This window comes from Antennarius striatus, chromosome 11 (genome assembly GCF_040054535.1).
Source record: "Antennarius striatus isolate MH-2024 chromosome 11, ASM4005453v1, whole genome shotgun sequence".
In the NCBI taxonomy this organism is placed as follows: Eukaryota; Metazoa; Chordata; class Actinopteri; order Lophiiformes; family Antennariidae; genus Antennarius; species Antennarius striatus.
In genome coordinates, this window is record NC_090786.1 from 6,254,758 (window position 1) to 6,278,663 (window position 23,906).

The 23,906-nt window shown below is 39.7% G+C and overlaps 1 protein-coding gene across 3 annotated transcripts; it reads left to right on the forward strand.

The window, feature by feature from the left end:
• Positions 1 to 15,975: 15,975 nt before the first annotated feature.
• mcm8 (minichromosome maintenance 8 homologous recombination repair factor) lies at positions 15,976 to 23,639 on the forward strand. Of its 3 annotated transcripts, none has more exons than XM_068327165.1 (21): positions 15,976 to 16,100; positions 16,606 to 16,890; positions 17,152 to 17,217; positions 17,345 to 17,427; positions 17,571 to 17,720; positions 17,871 to 17,968; positions 18,066 to 18,264; positions 18,407 to 18,492; positions 18,632 to 18,777; positions 18,861 to 18,935; positions 19,023 to 19,158; positions 19,271 to 19,301; positions 19,461 to 19,598; positions 19,707 to 19,767; positions 19,859 to 19,939; positions 20,404 to 20,599; positions 20,700 to 20,913; positions 20,990 to 21,199; positions 21,378 to 21,454; positions 21,773 to 21,962; positions 22,786 to 23,639. In XM_068327165.1, exons 2-21 carry the CDS (start codon positions 16,608 to 16,610, stop codon positions 22,876 to 22,878), a joined length of 2,613 nt encoding a protein of 870 aa, XP_068183266.1. In that variant the 5' UTR covers positions 15,976 to 16,100; positions 16,606 to 16,607; the 3' UTR covers positions 22,879 to 23,639. The 3 variants fall into 3 exon arrangements, with proteins under 3 accessions (XP_068183266.1, XP_068183267.1, XP_068183268.1); XM_068327166.1 differs by having other exon boundaries at positions 16,011 to 16,100; positions 16,601 to 16,890; XM_068327167.1 differs by lacking the exon at positions 22,786 to 23,639 and having other exon boundaries at positions 16,018 to 16,890; positions 21,378 to 21,466; positions 21,773 to 21,869.
• Positions 23,640 to 23,906: the final 267 nt, after the last annotated feature.

Here is a 23,906-nt window from a genome sequence, read left to right on the forward strand (position 1 = left end):
GTTCCTAATAGCCACCTCAAAATTCCTGGTCATCAGTTTATTGGTGTGTTGACTCACTTAGGTCTCGTTTAACAACACTTTTCTGGCTGAGGACTAGTCAGAGAGTAAATGACAATAAATACAGCCAATCCCATGAAGTGGTGATGAAGTGTTGAAGTGATGACTCCCTCCCAATGCTGGAGCTGTTGAGGCTGGTTCCTTTCAAGTTGTTCAGGTTTTAATGAATACATTAATGTTGTAATGAGTTGTGTAGAAGAATTAAGCCTGGTATTAACTTGTTGTGTGAACATGTTATATTGTGGAATTTAAACGAGGATAAAAAAAAATAAGAAGTGAAGCTCCAGGTGATTTGTCAGACTAATGCAACAAGTTCTCTCACACATTATGAAATAGGGAATGTCACAAAACAGTTAAAGGGTAAACCTTTTCTTTGTGTCACCACATTCACCACACTACACAGTAATAACATTTTAATTGGATTTTAATTATATTTAGATTAGATTTTAATTAAGAGAAATGTGCCAACAGTTTGCAATGCCTATAAATTAGAAGCTGTAGATGTTCAACAGGAGATATCCTTGCAACTGGTTTCATCATCCAAACTTTTTTTTTGTGTCTGATGGAGGATCCAGGTAAGCCGGAGGGTGAGAGTTTGGTTTCAAAAGTCTCTTGTCTGCAGTTTAAAATAATTTAATTACGGTACATACAGCACTCATTCTTCACCTGCAACTAAGCCTGTGATTATGAAAGTTTGTTGTTTAAGCTCGAGCTGTGTGAAGGATAGAATGCAGGCAAAATATGCTTAAAAGCATATTTTTCTTAATCTTTTCTCAAAACCTAGATGTGCTTTTTTATTTAAATGTTTATTTTGGGATTATATGCAAGTGAAAAGCATGGATCCTTAGTCGGCTGCAACACAGAGCCAACTCATAATCAGGTAATTGCCATGATGTATGGTATAACAGCTGTAATTTTCTTTCATTTGATAGATTCCTGTGGACAATATGACAAGCTTAATTCCTCTGTTTTTAGGTAGGGCAATGATTAGCATGTGTGAGGAGAAAGAAAATGAAATGTTAAACTGACCAGAAGAAAATGAAGCACAGGGTTCAACTTTCAGGGCAGGATTTTGACAGGAAACCAGTAACTAAACATGTCATCACTCTAAAGAATCAGTCCATTCCAATTTCTGGAATAGGCTCGCTTGTTTTATTTACATTCTGTGTCCAATTCCATAACACATGCAGCTTGTGACCTTACTTTGTTAAATTTGATGAACAGATTGAAAACAAATGTTTAAACCAACGGGGGGGGGGGGACGACGACGAAACCTTTGCATCCATAGAGACAAGAAAATGCTTTGCTGATTGTTTCAATTGGGTGACTATTATGTACATTGGAGGGCAAAAACTAACATCTCTGGCTAAAGTGAAATGTTTATTTAACAGGTGCAAAAGCTGCGCATACAGATTTAGACAAAGATTGCTCCTTGATTTCTCAGAGGAAACAAGCCATGGTCTTTCTAGTGAAAGTGGTTTGGGTTATCGGCCACTGAACTCCGACCTCTGGCCTATGTGATGACATGATGAAGGGACTTGGAACAGAGAAACTACATGAACAGGTGGGACAGAAAGACATTATATCACCAAAACGTAGAAAGATTAAACATTAAGAAACCTTCAACAGAGCGGGATGATTTTCTCAACGAACAGTGGAGAGTAAAAGGAGAATAAACGTCCAGCTTAAATCAAACTGTTGGACAGAAAGAGGACTCCAAGTGAATAATGATGTTATTTGTCTTCGGAATGTGGAAAGGAGCAACTGTTTGCCGACACATTAACCAGAACAACTGATGCAAAGGAAAACTTCTCAGGCTGTGGGTTTGTTGGAGTTTGTCTGCTGCACAGTGGCCAAATAAATCAATCAATACAATTAGAGAAAGAAGGCTAAACTCTGGAATACCAACTAACACCCACAGTGCAGTTTTAGATTTGTTCTTTTAACTAAAATGATCAATGTGAGGTTCTACATTCTTAAAATGTGTTTTGTCCTACTTTGGGTTTCTCTTTTTTACCTGTTTGAGGACTGAACTGAAACCTCACAGAAGAAATGACACATTAAGCACTCAGACATGTTGTCTATACATATTTAAACCAAAGTTACATGACAGCACAACAGAAAACTCACTTGAGCATTTACAGGAAGATGTTACATACAGGTATTGCAATGAAGACAAATAAAACATATTTCTAATTTTACAGCAAAAGTTCAATCAAACTTGTATATAACGCAGTTTTGTTTCATGATGTTTTATTTATTGTGAATAAATTAAATAACTCATGTGAAATTAATGATGGATTTAAATGTCACCCTTAATGGAGGGGTTCTACTATCGCGTTTGATTGAACATTTGATTGAACTGGTAAACGTAATGATTAAATCTGATTCAAATTTAAGAGCAACCAAAAACTACAACAGATGATACTATACTATGGTTCACTTCTTTTTGTGGTTGCAGCTGTACTTTTCTATATCGCTTGGAATTGAAAACTTGTGGAACCTTGGAACTGCATGACACACGCCAGAGAATGAGTGATGCATTCAACACGACTGCATCCAAAAGCACCAGACGAGCTGCAAAACCTTTTTTTTTTCTGCTGATGAAAGAAACGTAGAGGTTGTTTTGTCTGAAGCATGGCTCCTGCTTTCTGCTCAGAACAGTGCGGCATGATTTATCTCATAACACTAAAAGTATGGATAGGGATGGGTTTGTTCTCTTCTCGCAATAAAACACACCAGAGCTTTGCAAAGAGGTGAAACCTTGATTTCCAGGAAAAATCCCATGGCCATCCCAGGAAAGTACGCCTGGAGCGCCAGAATGCAGAAGCCTGAGAAAGCTGCCCTGCAGCACTGCTCTCCAAATGGCAGCTAGTAATGGTGCCACCTGCTTCAAGCTGCATATTCCACACCCGCGTACAAAGCCTTCTGCTTCATTGCTTCAGCTGAAGCCCCCATCCGCATGAAGGCACCAGCTTATAATGGAAAAAACTGACCACCAACGATGAGCTATCAGGCCTCACACACTGCAGATACAGATTACACTACTCTTCCTCAACTTCTGCATATTCAATTGCTGCTGGGTTGCTTAAGATCTGCTTTTTGATCACATGCCAAGGTGGAGTTTAAGGAATTACCCATGTGACCCGGCCAGGTGGAGTCCGGCTTCCTGAAAGCAGGTAAACATCTTCATCTGCTTTTTTCTTTTTAAGTCTCACTGTCATTTTTATTCAGTCGTCTTTGTCATCATTTCAGTGCTGTAACACTTGTTTTAACACTCCTTTGCACACAATCTAGAGAATGAAGTTTTCAGATCCTATTCTTCTGTCCTTTTTCTGCTTTTTGTGTCCTCTCTTTCAAATAAATGCATTTACATCATCGCTGAAGCAAATAAACGCTAAACTAGCATAGCAAAATAAAAAATATACTATCACAGCAGCACCATCTCCAGTCTCCTTTTCAAAATTTCATCTTTCATCACTATAGTCCATACATATTTCATCCTCTCCTCCTCCTCCCCCTCAAACCATTCATTGTCTTTGTCTCAGCAGGATGAATATTGGCAAATCGAGTGAGGCGGGATTAATTGCAATTTGATGTTTATTACTGCCAGAGCTGCTTAACTCAAGCCAGCACTGTAGGTGATCAGATGAGAGGGGAGAGGAAAGGGAGGTGAAGGTAAAAATGTGTGTGAGAAGACAGGAGGAGGGAAGTATGGATGTATGAAGGGAAACGCTGTACAGGATGAATAAAAAAAAAAAAAAAGACTGCACCCTGCTGTCAGCCAGGCCATCCAGACTGCACATGGTCCTGACATTTACCCCCTTGTCTCAGCACAATTTCAGCCCCCCTGCTGAACAACCCCCCACCTTCACATCACACAAATCCACAGATTCCCTCAACAGCAGGAGGAGAATTACACACCAAGGGCGAAACCTCCAAACCTTAAACAGTCAGATCCAGATGATCCATTTCAGGGCACACGCTACTTTTATTTGGTTGTTTATTGACACAGTAAGCAAAATGAATTTAAAATATCCAAAGAACACATTTTTATAGTATATGGTAATAATATTATCAGAATCTCTACATATGAAGATTCCTGGAGTTGATCATTTTCAGTAACCTTGCTGTACGTCACATATAGACCTGTGATTGGGGGAAAAACCTGCAGGTTGTAATGCCATTTAGCGTTATCAGGAGCAAACTGTTCACACCACAGAGCACTGCTGAGTAATGACTGCTACACAGAGAGTGACCTCCACCATTGAATTCCCCTTAAGATTAATGTGGATGTAAAGTGCAGTCGGAGCAATAAGGAAAACAGAGGAACTGTCAGAAATAGAAAATAAAATCGGCTTATTGAATTGTTTTGCAGCTGACCCACCCAGATGCAAATAAGATGTTGAATTTTTTTTAAAAAGTAAGTAGAGTCAAATATGTACAGGAGAGAAATAATCACTTCTGACAGCTTTCCCCATTTAGTCTGTGTTTAGTTTGATTTAAATGAATGTATAAATATGATTAATTAAACACTCCCACCAAATTGCATAAAAATAGTCATATAAGCGGTTTCTGTGCAATCCTGCTAACAGACAAAAAAACCAATCCTCCTGAAGAGGGTTGAAATTCAAAGATAAGATCTGTGGGACTTCTATTTCAGGAAACAACATACATATTATTATGTATTATTTCATTACATGACCTCATATTTCTGGGCATCACAGTGGCACTTTTGCCTCACAGCAAAACAGGTCCAGGATTGATTCCTTTCTGTGCAGAGTTTTTATGTTCTCCTCATGTCTGTGCATGTTCTCCCCTGGTTCTCCGGCTCCATCCCACCTCCAAAACCATTCAACATTGGTGAATTAATCAGTTCAAATTGTCCGTAGGTGTGAGCATGAGTATTTGTCTGTCTTTCATGTGACCCCGCAATGAGCTGGCATTCCGTCCGGTATGTATCCTGTCTTTTAGTCGTAACCAGCTGGGATAGGTTTCAGCAGACCCCTGACCCAAAATTTTGGATAAGCGGCTTAAGACAAGATAATTGCAAATGTCTCATAAACAAAAAATGGATGGATGGATGGGTCCATTCTTCTGCTTATTGTCATGTAGCAGCCTCTGCTGCTGTAGAAGTGACGATGGGGAGCGAAGAAGAAGATAAGATTAAACAATAGTTGCGTCATTTTAAGAGTCAAACCGCCTCAGTCGTGGTGATAAGTCGGGTTGCATGGAAGTAATATCAATGTCTCTAAAATCCCAAAGTACTCCATTAACAGTTTCCTCTACTATTAAGTTAATGGTGTCTTCAAATATTAATGACAAGATGGCTCATTTCAAGAGTCTTAACATTGAATTTAGAAATAATCCTTAACAAGTGGGCCTAATGTATTTTGCTTTGTAACACAAGTTTCTCTGTCTGTCACAGAGGGAAATACTGGGACTGGATGAGCATGGTTATTAACCCTGACAGGCCATCCCTTCTTTCATCTGCTTTTACACAGCTGCAAAGCTTGTTGGGCATCCATAAACTATAATGTTTCCAAACTGTTGGTAAATATGATGTTGCTATTCTTTAAGCATTATGAGGCATAAAAAGATATTTTGTGATGAGTTCACGTATCTAAAGTGTTATTGAAGTTTTTTTATGAAAAACTAATGAGCTCTGTGTTGAGCCTGTTTTGATGTATGTCTCCATTTATCATTAACAGAAGAGAAAGAAATCAAATATCAGAGAAGAGAGATGAAATTAGATCTACTCATGGAATTCGATGGGGGAGGTGGTAGACATAGAAAAACAAAGATGGAAGCTAGGTAAGATGGTAAAGACGATGGAGAGAGAGAAAGACAAAAAATAAAGGTATAGTAGAAGCAGTGAGGCACGACATGCCCAGGTCTGTGGTTTGTTAAATAGCTTTTTGATGGAATTGGTAAAGCAGTGAAGCCTGTGGTGCTGTTAGCTGGCACACCATCTGAAGGGAGAGAGGGAGAGATTTTGATTTGATTTTGATTTTTAACATCACGTTTATTCATAAAAGTGAAATTACAAAATAATCACGTTGACACAAAATCCGAAAGAGATTCACGTAAAGACGATTTTCAATAATAATGTGCGTGAAAGTGAGAAAAGGTCAAATTAAGAAATCAAAAGGAATAAGAGTGAAGGGAAAAATTAAAATGGTGATTTATTTATTTTACTGTGGAGTCATTCTGCCCTCCAGAGGTGATGAATGTTATAACAAGTGGATGCGTGTGTGTGTGTGTGTGCGTGCGTGCGTGCGTGCGTGCGTGTGTGTGTGTGTGTGTGTGTGTGTGTGTGTGTGTGTGTGTGTGTGTGTTGACTTCCATCAGAACCAGGATGCCTTCTGACATAACAGGGAACAGAAATGCCTGTTTCCATTAAGGGGATTGGTGAGACCCTTCATTTAATGGGTGAAGGGTCTGAGCACCCTGTAGACAGAACACACAACAATCTTTCAGTGTGAATGGTATCGAGAGAATTGGTGACTCACCTAGATGGCCCAAGATTGAACCTGGGGGTCGTACTGTATTACGTTTTACTGTTATTGTCGATTAGGGTTCAGAACCCCAGACCCACACCTGAGGGAAGAGGCAAGTCAACTGAATACCTCAGATTGCTTTTTTGTTAAGTTTCTGCTGATTTGGTGATAAGTTATGTTAAAATAATTTTCAACTCCATAACACTGGAAGTTACGTAATTACAACTGAATATTCCTTTTAAATACACGAATCACATCACAAGGATGTGCAGAGTAAGAGTACCAATGATAACCATAAATAGGATATTTATTTGTGAAGGTTTTACATCTGTTTCATGTCAGCCCCTCCGCTGTTGATGGTGTTTAAGACTCAAATTCAACAGACATGATAGAAAAACACACTTTCCAAAAAAAGACACAGACATGGATTTATTTATTTTTTTTAACTGGTTCCGATCTTTCTTTAGAAATCGATCCATCATTGAAAGAAGCTTGTTGAACACTAAGTGTTCTAATACCAAGTGTTTTGTGAGAAAGGATCAGGGGGAAAAAAACAATCATTGTTGGAGAAAAATGGAATAAAAGTTGATGGACGTCTTTTTTATTTTTGCTGATGAGTGAATGCAGCACCTGACAGCATTTATCAAGGCAGATTTTAAAAATTACTAAAAGATCCTGAATGCACCACTGCTCTTGTAATTATCAAAATAGCCCCCCTACTGCTGTTTACCCACCACAGCGCACATTCGCCTGAAACGACTCACGTATACACGCATTTAAAAGTTCATACATACTTCAGCCTTCGCTCTTTTCTGCTGTGAAGTGTAAACTTTTTTTTCATCCTCAAAACACTCCCGACAAAATAACCTATCACGGCATCAAAGCACTTTAAAGAAAGTCTATTTTTGTGATTTTTTTTTCCACCCATTCCCCCTACTTCTCTCTTCCAGATCGATTTGTTTCTTTGAAGACGAATTGTAAGAAGAAAAGAGAGCAGCTCAATCCATCATTCTGCCTTGCCTGAGGCCCTGTGCCATAAACAATACATTACTGGTGGTATATGAATGCGCCTGTAGGAGCGTAGCACAGTTCAAAGCCGTAACCACAAACAAACAGGATGGAACCACACAACTTATTTCAGATCATTTGTGCTGCTATTCGCATCTGTGCACGCTTCTTCTGCTTCGCAGCACTTAGGATCACACTCCAGAAGCATTACGAGCATGCATTTATCTGACACTCCTAACGCGGAACAAGAGGAGACTAAGTCAGCATTCATCATTTACTGTGCAGCTGAAACATGCTGCTGTGCCTCCTCTTCATCGCCATAGCAATGAGGGAAGCCTGCAGAACAAAACCATAGCTGGTGACTGCTGGAGGATTGCAGCTTCGCAGATTAAGACGGGATGTAAAAAAAAATAGCATATTTAATGTTTTTAAGATACAGATGCTTCGTTGAGTTGACGTTTAACAGTCTTTTTTTGTGGTTAAATGTCACTTCAGACAAAATTTAGGGGAGTAAATAAGTCCTTTTCTGCTGACATGATGTGAAACGTAAAGCATTATTCTGGGAGAAGATATACTCAACAGCTGCTATGAATATTCATACTCACTGTCTCTTGTTATTGTGGTTGTAGTACCTCCACAAATAATGCATGTTTGAATATATTACATTAAACTGTGCACTGTTTATGTAGATGAAGTGCAGATCTTTGTACACTTTGTTCTCAGCAGTCCCCTGCCACTCCTGTAATGTCATTCATATGTATAGAATATATTTTTGACTTTCTATCAAGACTGAAGAGGTAATATTCCCCAGAGCAAACAGTTTCACAAGATTTGTCAATCCAGAAAAACACAAACGCGGGCAGGAAGATAGCAAAAGGAAAAAAACATTTCTAAATATTTCTCTTCCACAACAGAGGTCAGCAAACAATTTTTGTGAGATATTTCTGATCTTGGCCTTGAGCAATGTTTTGTTTGGTTTTGGGGGTTTTTTTAATGCAAAGGTTGTGTCCTGAAACAAATACTTCACTGACTCCCGGAAAACAACCTGAAACCTAGTTTGTGCCACTGGAACATATGCTTGCTTCTCATTCAGATGCCAGGTTGATAAAATTGTAATGGATTTCCTTCCTTCTTTTTTGCATTATTATTGGATGCAGAACTTCTGGTTGTGACAGCAACACTCATCTCGGGTGCACGTCTTTCTCGTGGGAATGTCAGACGGTGTTTTTGAAGCTGAATCAGATGTGTCCTCATTTTTGCAGAATGTCACCATCTTAAACTAAGTGTATTTGAACTGTATTAATATTCTAGGGGGGTTATGCATACTTTGCTTATTTATCCTTTACTAAATAATCATGCACCATGAAACTACCACAGCATTGCTATTAAAGTCTTATGTCACCACAGCATGCCACCAAAGTAGTGGTTCATTGCCTTATGAGAAGTCCTTTTTGGAAAAGACAGCCATGCTGTCACTTTCCTTAACAGTTAGTATCAATGAAAACAAAGGGGTGTCTGGGTAAAGGCTGGGAATCTGCACCGGTACACAGGCTCATTAACCAGCGTCTATCTCGCTCTATTAACTTTAATGGAAAAGGTCCCTGAAGGTGGCGGTCGTCTCCCTCTCTCATCCCGTAGACAAAAAAGTAACTATTTTCACACTTATACACAAACCGGTCCCCAGAGCGCTCACTGGCCTTGTTCACTGCACACATGGAAAGATATAAGCTGCTTGTGTTTCTAATGAAACGAAGGTTAGTTGCATCAGCAGCACAAAGAGTGGGACGGAGCTGGTGCTTCTCATTCCCCTGGAAATACACACACACAAAAAAAAATATGTCACCAAGACAAGAAAAAAAATCTCTGCTTCTTACGAGGCCCTGAGCAGAGGATTCTGATATTTGTTCCTGCTACAAAACACCCACGCTGTGTTTACCTTCAACTAACAGGCAGGATGACTTCCAGAGGCAGAAATAGTTTGCAGTTACTGTTTGTTTGAACAAAAGCTTTCATTGCTAAAGTGCACGAGGTGACAGGTATAGACCGTCAAGACGGGAACAAGAGAGGGCGTCTGGATATCACACCAGAAGTACACACATAGTTTATTCAGTCGCTTGTATAAACGCACAAATGGCTCCAGAGGAAAGTCTTACTCCTGTCTCACTGTGACATAACACACAAACACAACACAGTCAGGACATGATGTCACATCCTGCGTGGAGTTCTATCCAACAACAGATATAGTAAATGCCTTTCAGAGTCACCAAAGCCCGTCTCGGTGTATAAACCTTTGTGCTGCGCTTTAGCCTTTAAACAGATGGATCCTTTAACTGTAACATAATTTATCGTTTCACCGACACACAAACATGTCCCCTGACAAAGCTTCTTTGTTTTTCAGTCTGAACTCTCACACTTGAGACCCCCCTCACTGCCATTTAATTACCAAGTGTCAGCACTGGTTTCTATCCCACCTGGCTACAGACAACTGAGTCACTACCTCACCTTCACCTGTCTTTGGTGGTGGGAGGAAGCTGGAGAACCTGGAGGAACCCACACAGACACAGGGAGGACATGGAAACTCCACAGAGAAAAGCCCCGAGTAGAACCCGTGTCTACAAACCAAACAAACAGCCCATCACCCTGCAGCACCGTGCCGCTCGAATGGATCAGTGTTTAAAAATCCTGTTCATAGGTGCACTGGCATACAAAGATGGCTTGATGAATTATGAATGTTGTCATGTGTTCAGTCAGGGGATGTGACCGAACGGGTCACTGGGGGAAGGTTGACAATTTTAGCTGATGGGTTCTTTCTGGTTCACAGCTTTGTTTAGGATGCTAAGATGCTACTTTTTCTTTACTCCAGTGAGCAGGTATTGAGGTTTAAGAGCGACTCAATTTTGCTTTCAATATACAGTATGGCCATTAGTTCAGATGAATTGAAATGAGATTTTGGTTCTTTGTCTAATCACTTTTTCCACATTTCCACAACGCTAAATCGATCTTGTTCCTCTTCATCGAGGTGAAAAGAGACCCGATTCAACCCCGAAACTCAAAATCAAACTTTATTAGAAATTGGACATAAGTCCACGCTTTACGAAGATCAACACACTCATTTGTGGCATTGGGCACACACCCTCACTCATTCCATGAAATCTATTTTATGACTAACAGCACTTTTCTGATTAAACTGGTGTTTTAACTAATGATATCACAGCTTAGCATTAATTCTAGAATCTGATTACAATTTTTAATCAAAGTTCATGCAATTTTTCTTATAATTTATTCTTTTAAGAATATTTTATGACCTGATGCTTGTTATATCTACTTTATTTTTTAAAAACTATGTTTATAAGCTACTCAGGTCACTTTGTTTTGACAAGTGATTTAAAGTTTATTTATTTGCGTTCTTCCTGCTTCTTACTCTGTCAGGACTGATAGGGAAATGAAAATAACTTATTCTTTAGAATGTGAAAAACAGATTCCGCTGATTAAAATTGTGTGAGCCCAGTAATCAATCACATCAAACATAACACGTTCATTCATTTTTGTCAAAGTTTCTGTTTCACTGTTTTTCATCATTTGCATTTTCTCATCAGTGTATGAATGAAGTAACATTCATGTCACTCACCTGACATCCTAACAGACACACACACACCTAGACCAATGAACTCAGTGTGACCTTTCCTCATGACTCCCATCATAGTTTTCTCCTTTAAGTTCCTTTGATGGGTTCTCAAATCAGGTTCATATTAAGATCCTGGTATTTTACTCTGATCAGATTTTTTCATCAACTTCACTTTGTGCACTTATTAATTATGCAAACTCTAATACAGATAAAGGCAGGTGTAATAAAACTTAAATTACAATATTTATATGCTTTGAAACAACAACCCTCAACATTTAGCTCTGTATTTTGATTATTTTTGATAGCTTGTTTGCTTTCTTTCCTTTACACACATTTCCTATGACAGTTACAATACAATTTATCTGGAGTATAATACTTAATACATTCCAAAGTTTGTCAGGAAAAAAATGTGAATGCACCAAATAACATAAGATAAACAAATGAAGGTGGTGGGTATATAAATAAGACACGAAGATGCCAACTGAATGTGTTTCCCCCCCAAGTCGTTTAAGAGAATAGTTCAGTATTTAGGGAACTTTGCTTTCTTTCCACAAAGTTCTATCAGTCAGATCAATACTCCATTACAATCAGTGGGAGCTGGACCCATCTTCTTAAAGCTGAATCCATAGAAAGAGAGAAATCTGGCTTTCTGTAAAGGTCACAGAATGTCTGCCTGCTTTGAGCATCAGCCCAAGGCTCTGCGCTGACCTTCTCCTAAAACCACATGGATGACAGGTGTAGATTTTTAGACATGAGAGTGTTGCAGGTGAAACTCCTGCTTTAATCAAATGAGCAATAAACTGTTCCCAAACTTTAGAACTATAACATCATCCCCGCTTCTCTCCTCACTAACTTCCTCTATTGGGGTTTTCGTTCAAGACGGACCATTCAATTAGCAGCGTGATCATTAACGAATATCAAACTCATTAACGCACGACGACCACCATGAATTACTGTGTTTACATTCACCTCCGGAATCTGTACAATGTAATGCTAATGGAACATTTCATTCCGGCTCAGCAATTGAAATCCGGGTCTTGTAAAGTGGTGCTTGTTGTGAGCTAATTGTCGCCTCTTGGGAAATATAAAAATCTAATTAAACGAGTTTCGCAGGGGCTCATTTTACATATTCGGTTGAACCAATCTATCCTCATGGCTTGAAACTGATGATTTGAGAGAAACTCTTTCGCTCAGTTGACGTACAAATTCCCCCACCTGTCCACCCACCCAGCAGACGTGCGCGCAATGACCGCTGCGTCGTGACGCGTGCGTCCACGTCTCCAAATAGTCCATTGGAGTGCAGTAAAAAACAAACCGTAGAATATGAGATGAAGAAAGGGACCCACCAGGTTTCAGAGCTAATATGTGGTCATAAAACACGCGCTGTCTCCCCTGCAGTCTGTCAATAAAGATATTTAACTGAAATATTACTCTTTGTACAGCATGTACAATATTAAATATTCTATTGCGACGATTTGCGTGTGTTAAAAAACATGGAAGAAAGACTGTCCTATCTGCCTTTGTTTTTATGTAATTGTGTGCACATCTGGTTGGGGAAAGGAAGGATCCAAAAAGAAGAAATGAGGAATAAATTGATAAGATATTCTTTTGCATCAGGTGGAGGTGAGGCACTAAGAAGTCGTTAATTACTCCAATTTTTCAGTCCTTTGACTGAAAAGACAGAATATTATGTGTCTGTCTTTCAAACACAGGTAGTGAGAGAAAGTCTGAGAGCAAAGTGTTATAAGACTAATTTTGTTTTGACATCTTTGAGGGTTGGAAAGAAAGAAAAAAACTTGTTTGTGCAATCCTTGAAATTCCAGTCAGAGTTAAGCTGAGAAAAGAGCTGCTGCTCGCAGCAGGCATCTTCTCCTGTCTATGTGTCACTGTCTTTTTGTGCATATGTTACCCTCAGACAGCAGCTGAAATGTCTCAATCTGTAATCATAGTCTGGTGGCCTACAGAGAGGACAGGAATGCCAGTATGGCTGCATGGCAAATTGCCAGAGCAGCTTTTTTCCAGACTGAGAGTGTGGAGTGGGTGGTTTCATGGTCTATGCTTGATGTTGGGGTTTGTTGGGGTTTGTTTCACATCTGGTGTGTGTATTTGTTGTGTGAGATAACAGGAAGAAGAAAACTCTTCAGTGGGGATAAAATGACTGAATTTGTTTTTATATTGAAGATATGTCCAGTAATAACATCAGATGGGGTTGTAGTGAAAATTTCAGGGAATATTCTTCTGTGACAGTTCAGAGTGACCAGCATAGAATTTCACAAAGACTGTAAAGAGGAGGCAACTGCTTGCTAGCTTTACTTATCTAAATGTCAAATGCACAATGCAGCTGCAAAATGTTTGCAACAGACAACAGTGTTTTCGTATTTTAAACCGACAGTTTTTCACCCTCATTCCTCACTTGTGTGACAGGAGTAAGGATTTTACTGCATGGTACAGTCTGAATTTACCTTGCACATGTTAATAAATTTTATACCTCTTGGCACTCAAACTTTGCATTTAAAGCCATGAAAACGTGTGGCTTTGGCGCCCTTGTGTGGTCAGATTAAAAAAGACACTCAGTCTACTTGGACTGGAGACCAGGAGCTCAATATCCACTCTCCTGTTAGCTCCCGGATTACTAATCTGTACTATGCTATTTTGAAACAGGTAACTTTATTCACCTGCTATCAAGATATAAGCAGGTAATGCACATTTTGCTTACTGTTCAATACGGATGTCGACAAACGGTTTGCTGGATACAAATATTTGGAAAAGGGAATACTGTTCTGCAGAGCTTAATCTCAATGATCAGATTTGTCCAACTAGGTATCAAATCACATAATTCCTGGTGTTAAATGTTGTGTTTTCTAGTTCCAAGATAGATGCTAAGAACAATAAAGATAAATGTTCCATGGATCATTTTCTCTTTGCAGCAAATGGATGACCGCCACTTGCCTGCAGATATCGACTTCTGCTGTTTTCCTGGGTTCACAAGCAAGTGAGGCTGCTCCTATCTTTAATTCGTTTAATGAATTACGTCAGTCACCCTGTCACCCAGACTAATTTTAAACCTGTCAATACTCCTGTCATGTCACATACATGTTATTGCCCACCTCCTACTCCAATGGATCCTGATCCCTGCCTGCAAAACAAACCCTAATGAAATATTTCTTCCCTCCTCTGTTAAATCACCTTGTATCGTATCAGTTTTGTGGGACATTTGCTGCTGATTGATCAGGTTGAGCGTCAACGCCTTGCTGAGAAGCACAACTCATCTCTGTCTCTCATACCATCTCTCCATGACTCTCCTTTAGTTGTTCAGTAACTCTGTCTCCCCCCACAAAACACCAGTTATCATCACAAAGATCACATTATTGAGACAACTGTGTGTGAAGAGAAAAGGGCAGGACACAGAAACACACACACACGGATGCACACAATCTCACACAAAGAACAGAAGTGGCCTTCTATCATTTCTCAGCATTATGAAGGTAATGATAGGGGAGAATAAAGAGACGTATCTCTTGCTCTGTCTTTATTTTGGTGCCTACTTCCCTCGGAAGAGCTGATGTTGACCTTAACAAAATATTTGTGTGTGTGTGTGTGTGTGTGTGTGTGTGTGTGTGTGTGTGTGTGTGTGTGTGTGTGTGTGTGTGTGTGTGTGTGTGTGTGCGTGCGTGCGTGCCTGTGTGTGTGTGTGTGTGTGTGTGTGTGTGTGTGTGTGTGTGCACGTCCATCCCTCTCAGCCCTATGTTATTACCCCTAACTACTCCAGGCCACAGTAGTTCAGATATTGATTTTTCTCCTCGTTCGTTCTGCCTCTATGTCCCCTCCAAACCACTCCCTTGAGAGACTATGTGAAAGCGTGTACTTTCACACATTTATCTTTGTGTGGACCAATTTCAGTTGTTGAGTGTTCACACTTTCTGGATAGATGATAAACTGCATTTGTTTCCCCAGTCACCTATTTTGGGCAATCACAATAAAGTTACTCCCGAGTCCATTTATGTCAGTGAAACGCCTCACAAGTATAGATTATATATAATGTTCTTCAGAGTGTGTCTTTGTGTGTGCTTTTCTGCAACTGAATGTTGTTTAGTGTAGATAGCAAAACAGCAAATCCCCTGAATTCTAATCTTGCTTTGCATGTCAGATAGGCATGCATGCATCCAGTCTGAGGTCAAAGTGTCCTTGTATGCCCCCATGTGTTCATGAAAGAGACCAAGATAAAGAGGACAGAGAAAGAAGGTGAGGAAACATATACAGTACATGGAGTGTAACCAAATGATAAAGTGGAGGACAATGTGTTGAGTAATTTATGTCTTCAACAGGAAATATTAAAATGAATGACTGTAATGATACAGATTTTACAGAAGGTGGCAGCAGAAAATGAAAAGTGAAAGTCATAGGAGATGTGTGCAACAATGCCAATTTACATTCAGTATCTCCTGTTTCCAGATACTTATTGACAGCTTTTTGTTTGTCAAGAAGTCTCTGGAAGCACGAGTTTAGTTGACTCGTCATGTAAAACACACGAAGGGTCAAAATTACCAGGAATTGTTTGATTAATAGATAAAGATGTTATCAAAGGACGAAACGTGATACAATTTGCCTTAAATGTGAGTCTACACGCGCACACACACACACACACACACACACACTCACACACACACACACACACACACACACACACACACACACACACACAATCCGTGCTCTTTAATTATATGTAATCCATTCAATGTCCTCTAGGGGGCAGTAAAAATCGTCACTCTGCTTCTCGTAACACCAGAAGAAGTCGTTTTCCTCAGTAGAGGGAACTTTGATGTGTCGTCCGATGTAAACATCCAGCTTTGCATTGTTTTCAGTTGGTTAAATATAAAGTTGGCTAATTTCTTGAACAGACAGAGCGACAGGTTTGTGTCTTCTTGTGTTAAACCGTATTTTTTCAACTAAACGGTTAAACTCCAGCTAAAGACGAGGATAAAACAAAACTAGCGAGTGTTTGCTAAGGTGCAAGCTTATTGTTAGTAGTAGTAGTAGTAACAGTAATATTAACACTAGCAGTAATAGTACTTTATTTGTACCATGGAAATTTGATGGTACAAAATATACTTCTACTTGTTTGAATTGTTTTACTGTATTATCAGAGGGCTTGCTATCAATTTGTTTTTGGTTCACGTTTCTATTTAAACGGGTTTCATTGATAAATTGACAGAACACGGTCTGTCTGCCTGCTCAGTCATATCAAATGCTGTGACTAATCATTATGACCATAAGTGGGATGTGTGTGAAAAAAAGGATCATTATAGCTGGTGAATGTAACATTAAAATGACTCTTAAGAGAAGAAATCACCTTGCTTTGTACTTTGCTGTCAGTAATTTTTTCTCTCTGCTTCTTCTTACTTTGTCTGAGCAAAGTAATGAGTGGAGGGGAAACAAGGAGAGGCTTATGGAGAGGAGGAGGAGGAGGTGGCAGCAGCAATGGTGGTGGATGGAGAGGAGGGGGTGGAGGATGGAGAGGTGGTCGAGGAGGATGGAGAGGTGGAGGAGGATGGAGAGGTGGAGGTTGTAGAGGTGGAGGATGGAAAGGTGGTGGAGGGTGGAGGGGTGCTGCATGGAGAGGAGGATCAACAAGCGGAAGCAGAGGAGGAAGTTCAAGAAGTGGTGGTGTTGAGGGCGGAGGGTCAGGAAACCGTCAGAGATGTGAGTTCCTTTCTGTTTCCCAGTTGATAGATCCAGTTTTTATCTTTGGAGCCATTAGTCAATAATAGACAATAATAATTTTTAAAAAATTCTCCCTGTTAATTGACAGCTCTTGTTTGCTGAATAATAAGAAAATGTGGGAGAAAACAAATGCATTATTCATGTCTTTGTCACAAATCTAATGACTTTTTTTTTAATCACAATTGGAAAAGTGTGGCAGCATGTGTCATGATTTAGTCATAACTGTCTGTTTTTCTCCAGCACTCTGTCAGACTACTCTAGATGTAATGTGTCCCTACAAAGGATGGACACTCTACTTCAGTGAAGGTGTGTTTTCAATGCCACTTCACATGACGATATACTGTATGTTGTAGATATACTGTAGGTAATGGTCCTGATAGTGTGGCTTTTGTTTGTGTGATATTTTTGTCTAAATATGACCTTTTACTTACAGGTTTCATTGAGAGCTCACCGAGTGTGGAGAAAATCAAAGTGTTTGAGAAATATTTCACTTCCAAAATTCACCTTTATGACAAGGTGAGCCTTCTGTGTGCTGGTTGTCTTTTTGTCGATTGATCTCATTGTTCAGGACAGGAGAAAGTTATTTTAAGTGTTATTCTCTTATTTATTAAGGTTTTAGATGCTACCTAAAAGGACAACGCTTGTGCATTTGTGTGCAGGATGAGATTGAGCGTCAGGGCAGTGTTCTTGTAGATTATGCAGACTTAACCAGAGACCAAAATGTGCGTGGAGCTCTTCCTGATCTGCCCACAGAGCTGAAGGAACAGCCAGAGGTGATGCTCAACTGTTTGGGGGCTGCTGTTCACCAGGTAGACACACACACACACATATCCGAGATGATACACATATTTTATTTTGTGATCTGCACCATTCATTAGCTACTTAATTTTCTTTTAATATTATGTCATTTCTAGTAATTCTCTTTAAATTCAACGACTAGCGAGTTGTGTGTGTTTCAGGTGTTGACTATTGATTTGGAGAAACAGGCTGCGGAGCTGCAAGAAGAAGAGCTTCCTGTTTCTGCACCAATCATAAACATCCCCCACATTAGTGCAAGGTAATGTGCATTGTGTAGTGCAATTGGCTGTTCTTTTGACACTTATCCATTAAGTGATCATTAGAAGATTGACACTATTTATTTAAATCATCCACAGGTTGTATAACTATGAACCGCTGACTCCCTTGCGGTCGTTGCGTGCTAGTGTGTTTGGACGACTGGTGTGTGTGAGGGGAACCGTGATAAGAGTGAGCAATATCAGGCCTCTTTGCACCAGGATGGCCTTCCAGTGTCTGGGCTGCTCTCAAACACAGTGTCTTCCTCTGCAGCATGGGAAATACGCTACACCTACCAAGGTAAGCATGCACGGTATAAAACCACGAATGTCCTGCACCAATTTTCTGCACACTTAATCCGCAATTTATTATACACAGTGTTTTTCAGCATACCTTTTCAGCACAACCATCTCTGACATTATTATTGTATTTTATCACTTAGTGTATCCAGCCTGACTGTCGCAGTCGTTCTTTCACCCCCTGTCGAAGTTCTCCTCTTACTCAAACCGTAGACTGGCAGATCATCAAGTTAGTATCAGATAAGTTCGAACTTTATTAATCCTGAGGGAAATTTTTTAGGTGTATCAGTATACAAGTATACTGAGATACATACAGAGTATATCAGTCACTATTTAGTACATGACTTACTTGAACTTTGTTGTTTCAGGGTGCAGGAGTTGATGGGTGGGGAGCAGAGGGAGACTGGCCGAATCCCACGGACCGTGGAGTGTCACCTGACCTCCGACCTCTGTGACAGCTGTGTCCCTGGAGATGCAGTGACTGTGACGGGGATAGTAAGAGTCACCAGCGACGGTACAAAAACACTGAAACAGATACATACAGACTATTTAAGATGTTAATGATAAATGTTATGAAAATCCACACTTTGCTTGCAGGTACTTCCCGGGGAAATAAGGATCAGTGTATGTTTCTCCTCTACCTTGAAGCTACGTCAGTCAGCAATAATAAAGGTACTGAAGAAGGTTAAATTTCAAATGTCTTGAATTATGTGCTGCAATTGTGTGATGGAGCAATGAAGTGCTTTATTTAACATGCAGGTCAGCAGTCCAAATCAGGTCAGGGTTCAATGGGGTCGCACGAAGATCGTCATGGAGGGGAAGAGTTCAGTCTAAAAGAGCTGTACGCCATCCAGGAGATCCAATCACAGCCTAACCTGCTGAGACTCATAGTACAGTAAGACACTGTTGCTTTTGATGTGGCTTTTTAGTCCCCATTAGCCACATTTTAACACAGTGCTGTTAACTCATACAGAAATGTATAACACTTATCTCCTCTACTGTTCCAGCTCTCTGTGTCCTGTCATCTATGGCCACCTGGTGAGTTACATAAGATGAAGATCACACCAGTATTTTCATTAATAGAACCAACTGGCTCAAATGTACCCATGACATTCACACCTAGTAAACAGGGCAAGGCCTCGATCGGTCAGAAGTCAGGGAGGTTCAGTCACACAGCCTGTTTGCTTGTGTCACTAGTTGGTGAAAGCCGCTCTGGCCTTGGCGTTGTTTGGAGGCAGACAGAAACACACTGGCAAGAACAGTGTTCCAGTTAGAGGAGACCCACACATCCTGATAGTGGGAGACCCTGGACTGGGAAAGAGTCAGATGTTACAGGTATCAAACAAAACACATTCAGCACTTTGATTGGCTGAGGCTGTGATGCATATTGACTTTGTTGTGATAGATTTCATTTTAAGAACTTGTCTATATTCCTTCCTATAGGCTGTGTGTAACGTGGCTCCCAGAGGAATCTATGTGTGTGGCAACAGCACAAGCACCACGGGTAGAGTGTTCATCACTTCCTCAATTATTATATATCTTTAGATGTGTTACCACACAATAAACACAGCATTCAATCATTTATTTATTTGTAGGACTGACGGTGAGTTTATCACGAGATGCAGGAACAGGGGATTATGCTCTAGAGGCAGGAGCGTTGGTTTTGGCTGACCAAGGTAGGAGCAGTGAAAAAACTTAAAATGTATGTGTCTTGCACAATTTAAAGTGATTTGGGAAGGTGGCCATCCTCACTCCCCTGATATATTTTTTTCCCATGCAAATACTGTAGCCAATCTCTTAAAGAAACTACACCTGATATTTTTTTACGGCAGATTTAAAATATCTTTTCATAATACCTTACTTACATATGTACTTTCACCAAGTGTGGCGCTAACTCTTGCTTTTCTGAGCTTAGGAAAGGTCAAAGGTGTCAGTCAACAACTCACAAATGCATTTTAGAAAAGAACAAAACTGGTGATATTTGCTGTCCAGAATGTTACTGTAGCTTGTAAAACTGCACATTAAAAAAAAGCTTTTTTCTTCTTCCCCATCTTTCCCTTCTGCTAGTTAACCTTTTCATCTTCACTTTCTCATCGCCGTCTTGTCATCACTGTGTGTTGGCCTTTTTATTTTTTTTTAGGTCTGTGCTGCATTGATGAGTTTGATAAGCTGGGTAACCAACAGCAGGCTCTGCTGGAAGCCATGGAGCAGCAGTCTGTGAGTTTGGCTAAAGCTGGGATAGTTTCCTCTCTGCCTGCCAGAACGTCAGTTGTAGCTGCTGCAAACCCTATCGGGGGACATTACAATAGAGGCAGAACTGTGTCTGAAAATCTGAAGTAAGTTAAGATCATCAACTTCAGCGCCTGCTGGAGGATATTTCTGTGTCTTTGTGAAAATATACAAGCTATTTATTTACAATCACATTCTTGGTCTCAGATTGGGCTCAGCTCTCCTCTCTCGGTTTGACGTGGTTTTTCTTCTCCTGGACATCCCGGATGAGTCACATGACCGCCGCCTGTCAGAACACGTCATGGCAAACAGGGCAGGAAGAGGTAGAATCAGCAGCGCCACGGTCAGCAGGCCTAACAGCGAGTTAGAGACCTCCATCCTTCTAGATCACTCGGACATGCCACTGTCTGAACGCTTACAGGTAAAGATGGACCATACTCCTTACAATTACATTATCAAAAATCATTAGCAATAATGTGGTGTTTATCTGTGTCAAGGTCCCAGAAGGTGAAACTATGGATCCCATTCCAGCATGTTTGTTAAGGAAGTATATCAGCTATGCTCGCCAGTATGTCCAACCCTCCCTGTCTCCTGAAGCAGCAAAGATAATTCAAGACTTCTATCTGTCACTGAGATCTCAGGCACACTCCGCTGATTCTACACCCATCACTACACGGCAACTCGAGTCTTTAATTAGACTAACTGAGGTTGGTTTCTTCATATTTGTTGTATTCACCTGTCAGCAGCATGTGATGGAATCACTCTAGATAACATCTTTATCTGCTGTGGTTTCAGGCAACATCCAGTTTCAAAAGACTGAATGTCTATCAAAAAGGAATAGCTTTACCATCAGTACAGTAAATAAGAGTTTGTGTTTTTGTTCAGGCAAGAGCCAGGTTGGAGCTCAGAGAGAAAGCCACCAAGAGTGATGCTGAGGATGTGGTGGATATCATGAAACATAGGTGACAAAACAAGTACAGTAGACATTCTCATATTAGAGGCTGTTTTTTGTCAGTTGTCCAGTCTGTCATTGTTTTAGTTCTGGTGTGAATTTATCTCCTCACACATTTTTACAGGAAAGAAACTCATATCTGCGGAGCTGGCAGGTGCCTAATTATTCGTTCTTGATTGTGGTAGCCAAATCTGTCTATACAGATTAGTGCAGCCCTTCAGAAATCAGTATTATATCATGGTATGCAGTCCTGGCACTGAATGTCCTGTCCTGGTACATAACTGTCTCTCTATGTTGTGTACTGTATGTGTGTTATTTGGCTTTACAGTCTGGCTGATACATATTCGGATGGTTTGGGCAATCTGGACTTTGAACGCTCTCAGCTTGGATCAGGCATGAGTCAGCGTAGCGTTGCAAAACGACTGGTCAACGCACTGCACTTGCATTCCCAGAAGACCAATCAGACGACGTTTGATCTACAAACACTTCGATCCATGGCTGACGCACTGAACATCAAGGTAAAGAACATTCTGATATGCTAAAATAGACATGTGCTTGAAAAAAAAAAAAACACACAGTGAAGCGGTAGGGTAAACAGTAGAGAATATTTAATTACTTAAGTAAAAACACATTTTTTATGATTAATTACTGAGTACAGATGCTCCTCTAGTTACGTTCGTTCATTGTATGTTTTTTTGATTTTACGTTTGAACTATAAAATAATTTTGTATAAAATAAATTTTGTGAGTGAATTTTTGAGTTTAGCGCACTCTCCGTAGTACGAGACGTGCAAATGATTCTGTTTGACACTGCGTCCATTGTTTACATGGCGCAAACTACAGACTGAATGTGCCTTGCCTCTTCCAAATTCATCGCGTGTTACCCTTGTGTTAAGACGTCGTATCTGTGAACTCTGATCATCACAAGCATAAACATATGGGCACAGACCCAAAACCAACCACCATTCGGTCCCCAGCACAAGACTCAATGAACTGAGCTACTAGGAATTCTCTTTAAAAGTACACATCAAAAATTGAGTTTCAACACAATAAGAATGAAACTATAATATGATAATGCTCAAATATGAAATGGTGAGGATGTTCAGAGACCACATTACTCAAGATTGTAAGCTCAGCCTTATAAAAAAGTGTGTGGTCACCACTGAAAAGATACATAATAGAAATGTTCTGTAGTTTAAAATGTTTGTTGCTAACACAAAAGATCCCATTAATGCAAGCCATGAGTGTTAAATGCAAGCAGTAAATCCTCACCCTGCACTAAAAGCACCGCCATTGTATGCATGCTGGGTAATTTATTCAGTCATTTGTTGATTCATTCCAGGTGATGGATTTTGAAGGTCTGGTGGGTTCTCTGAATGAACAAGGCTTCCTACTGAAGAAAGGACCCAAACTTTACCAGCTACAGACTGTCTGACAGCTCCAGACTCTGACAACACTCCATCCTTCCATCATTCATTCTGTAAAGGCTCTTTACAGAAAAAGAAAAAAGTTTCTGTGAATCCATTATCCAGAGAACTCTCATCTGCTGGGTTTGAAGAGACTAACAACCACAAGGCAATACAATGACAGACTATTAAAGCATCTGTTTGGAACCTCATGGCAACAACAAATTCATGAATGAGCATAAATTTCTTGCTAGAAGAACTTAGCTCATTTGAGGAATGCACACATCTCTACTGAAATCTTTAGAGAATTTACACACAAATACCTTGTTTTTTTGTCTTTCTCTTTGAAAGGTATCTGAGGAAAGAGGTGATAAATACTTTTATAAGATTATTATACTATCTTTGTGTTGAAAGTAGTTTTATACTTTTTTACGCCCAAGAGATGTTCTACAAAAATATATGAATACGGTACTAATAAAGCTTGCCATATACTAGAAGTCATTAGCATTAATATATGTGATACTGTCTGTTTGTATTGTTTGGCCGGTTTCTGCTGTAATGATAGTTAGGGTTGACAAATATTTATCCACTCAATCTTCTGTTCAACCAACTCATTTAACTTTACATAAATATCAAGTATTGGTTGGGATGTATTATGTTCATCTAAAAACTACAAGTGCGTCATATTTATTTATTCTTAATGCTCAAATTCTCTGTGTTACTGTACATTGTTTTGTCTAATGTGCACTTTACTGTTTGATATTCTCTCAATAAATATCTTGTACTTGTATCTTCATCGTTTTGAAGTTTTCCTCCGATTACAAAACTAAATGTCTAATTAGAATACCACAAAAGAAGAAAATAAATATTACATATTTAATAATTAAGTTAAAACTGTTGATAAAGGTGCCAATTTAAAGATTATTCAAATTATTCAACAGCAATGTAAACATTTTCCTCTCTTTTCCCGTTTCGCAGTGTTTGACTTGCCTCGATCGCAACAGGATTTATTCTCACGGTACAGTAAAAACTTTTACGACGGGTTGCGTCACTTTAC

Coding starts and splice junctions, on each gene's coding strand:
- mcm8 (XM_068327165.1), top strand. CDS start 16,608: ATGAGTGGAGGGGAAACAAGGAGAGGCTTATGGAGAGGAGGAGGAGGA. Junction 16,891..17,151: donor GTCAGGAAACCGTCAGAGAT/GTGAGTTCCTTT, acceptor GTTTTTCTCCAG/CACTCTGTCAGACTACTCTA. Junction 19,159..19,270: donor CTGCTGAGACTCATAGTACA/GTAAGACACTGT, acceptor CTACTGTTCCAG/CTCTCTGTGTCCTGTCATCT.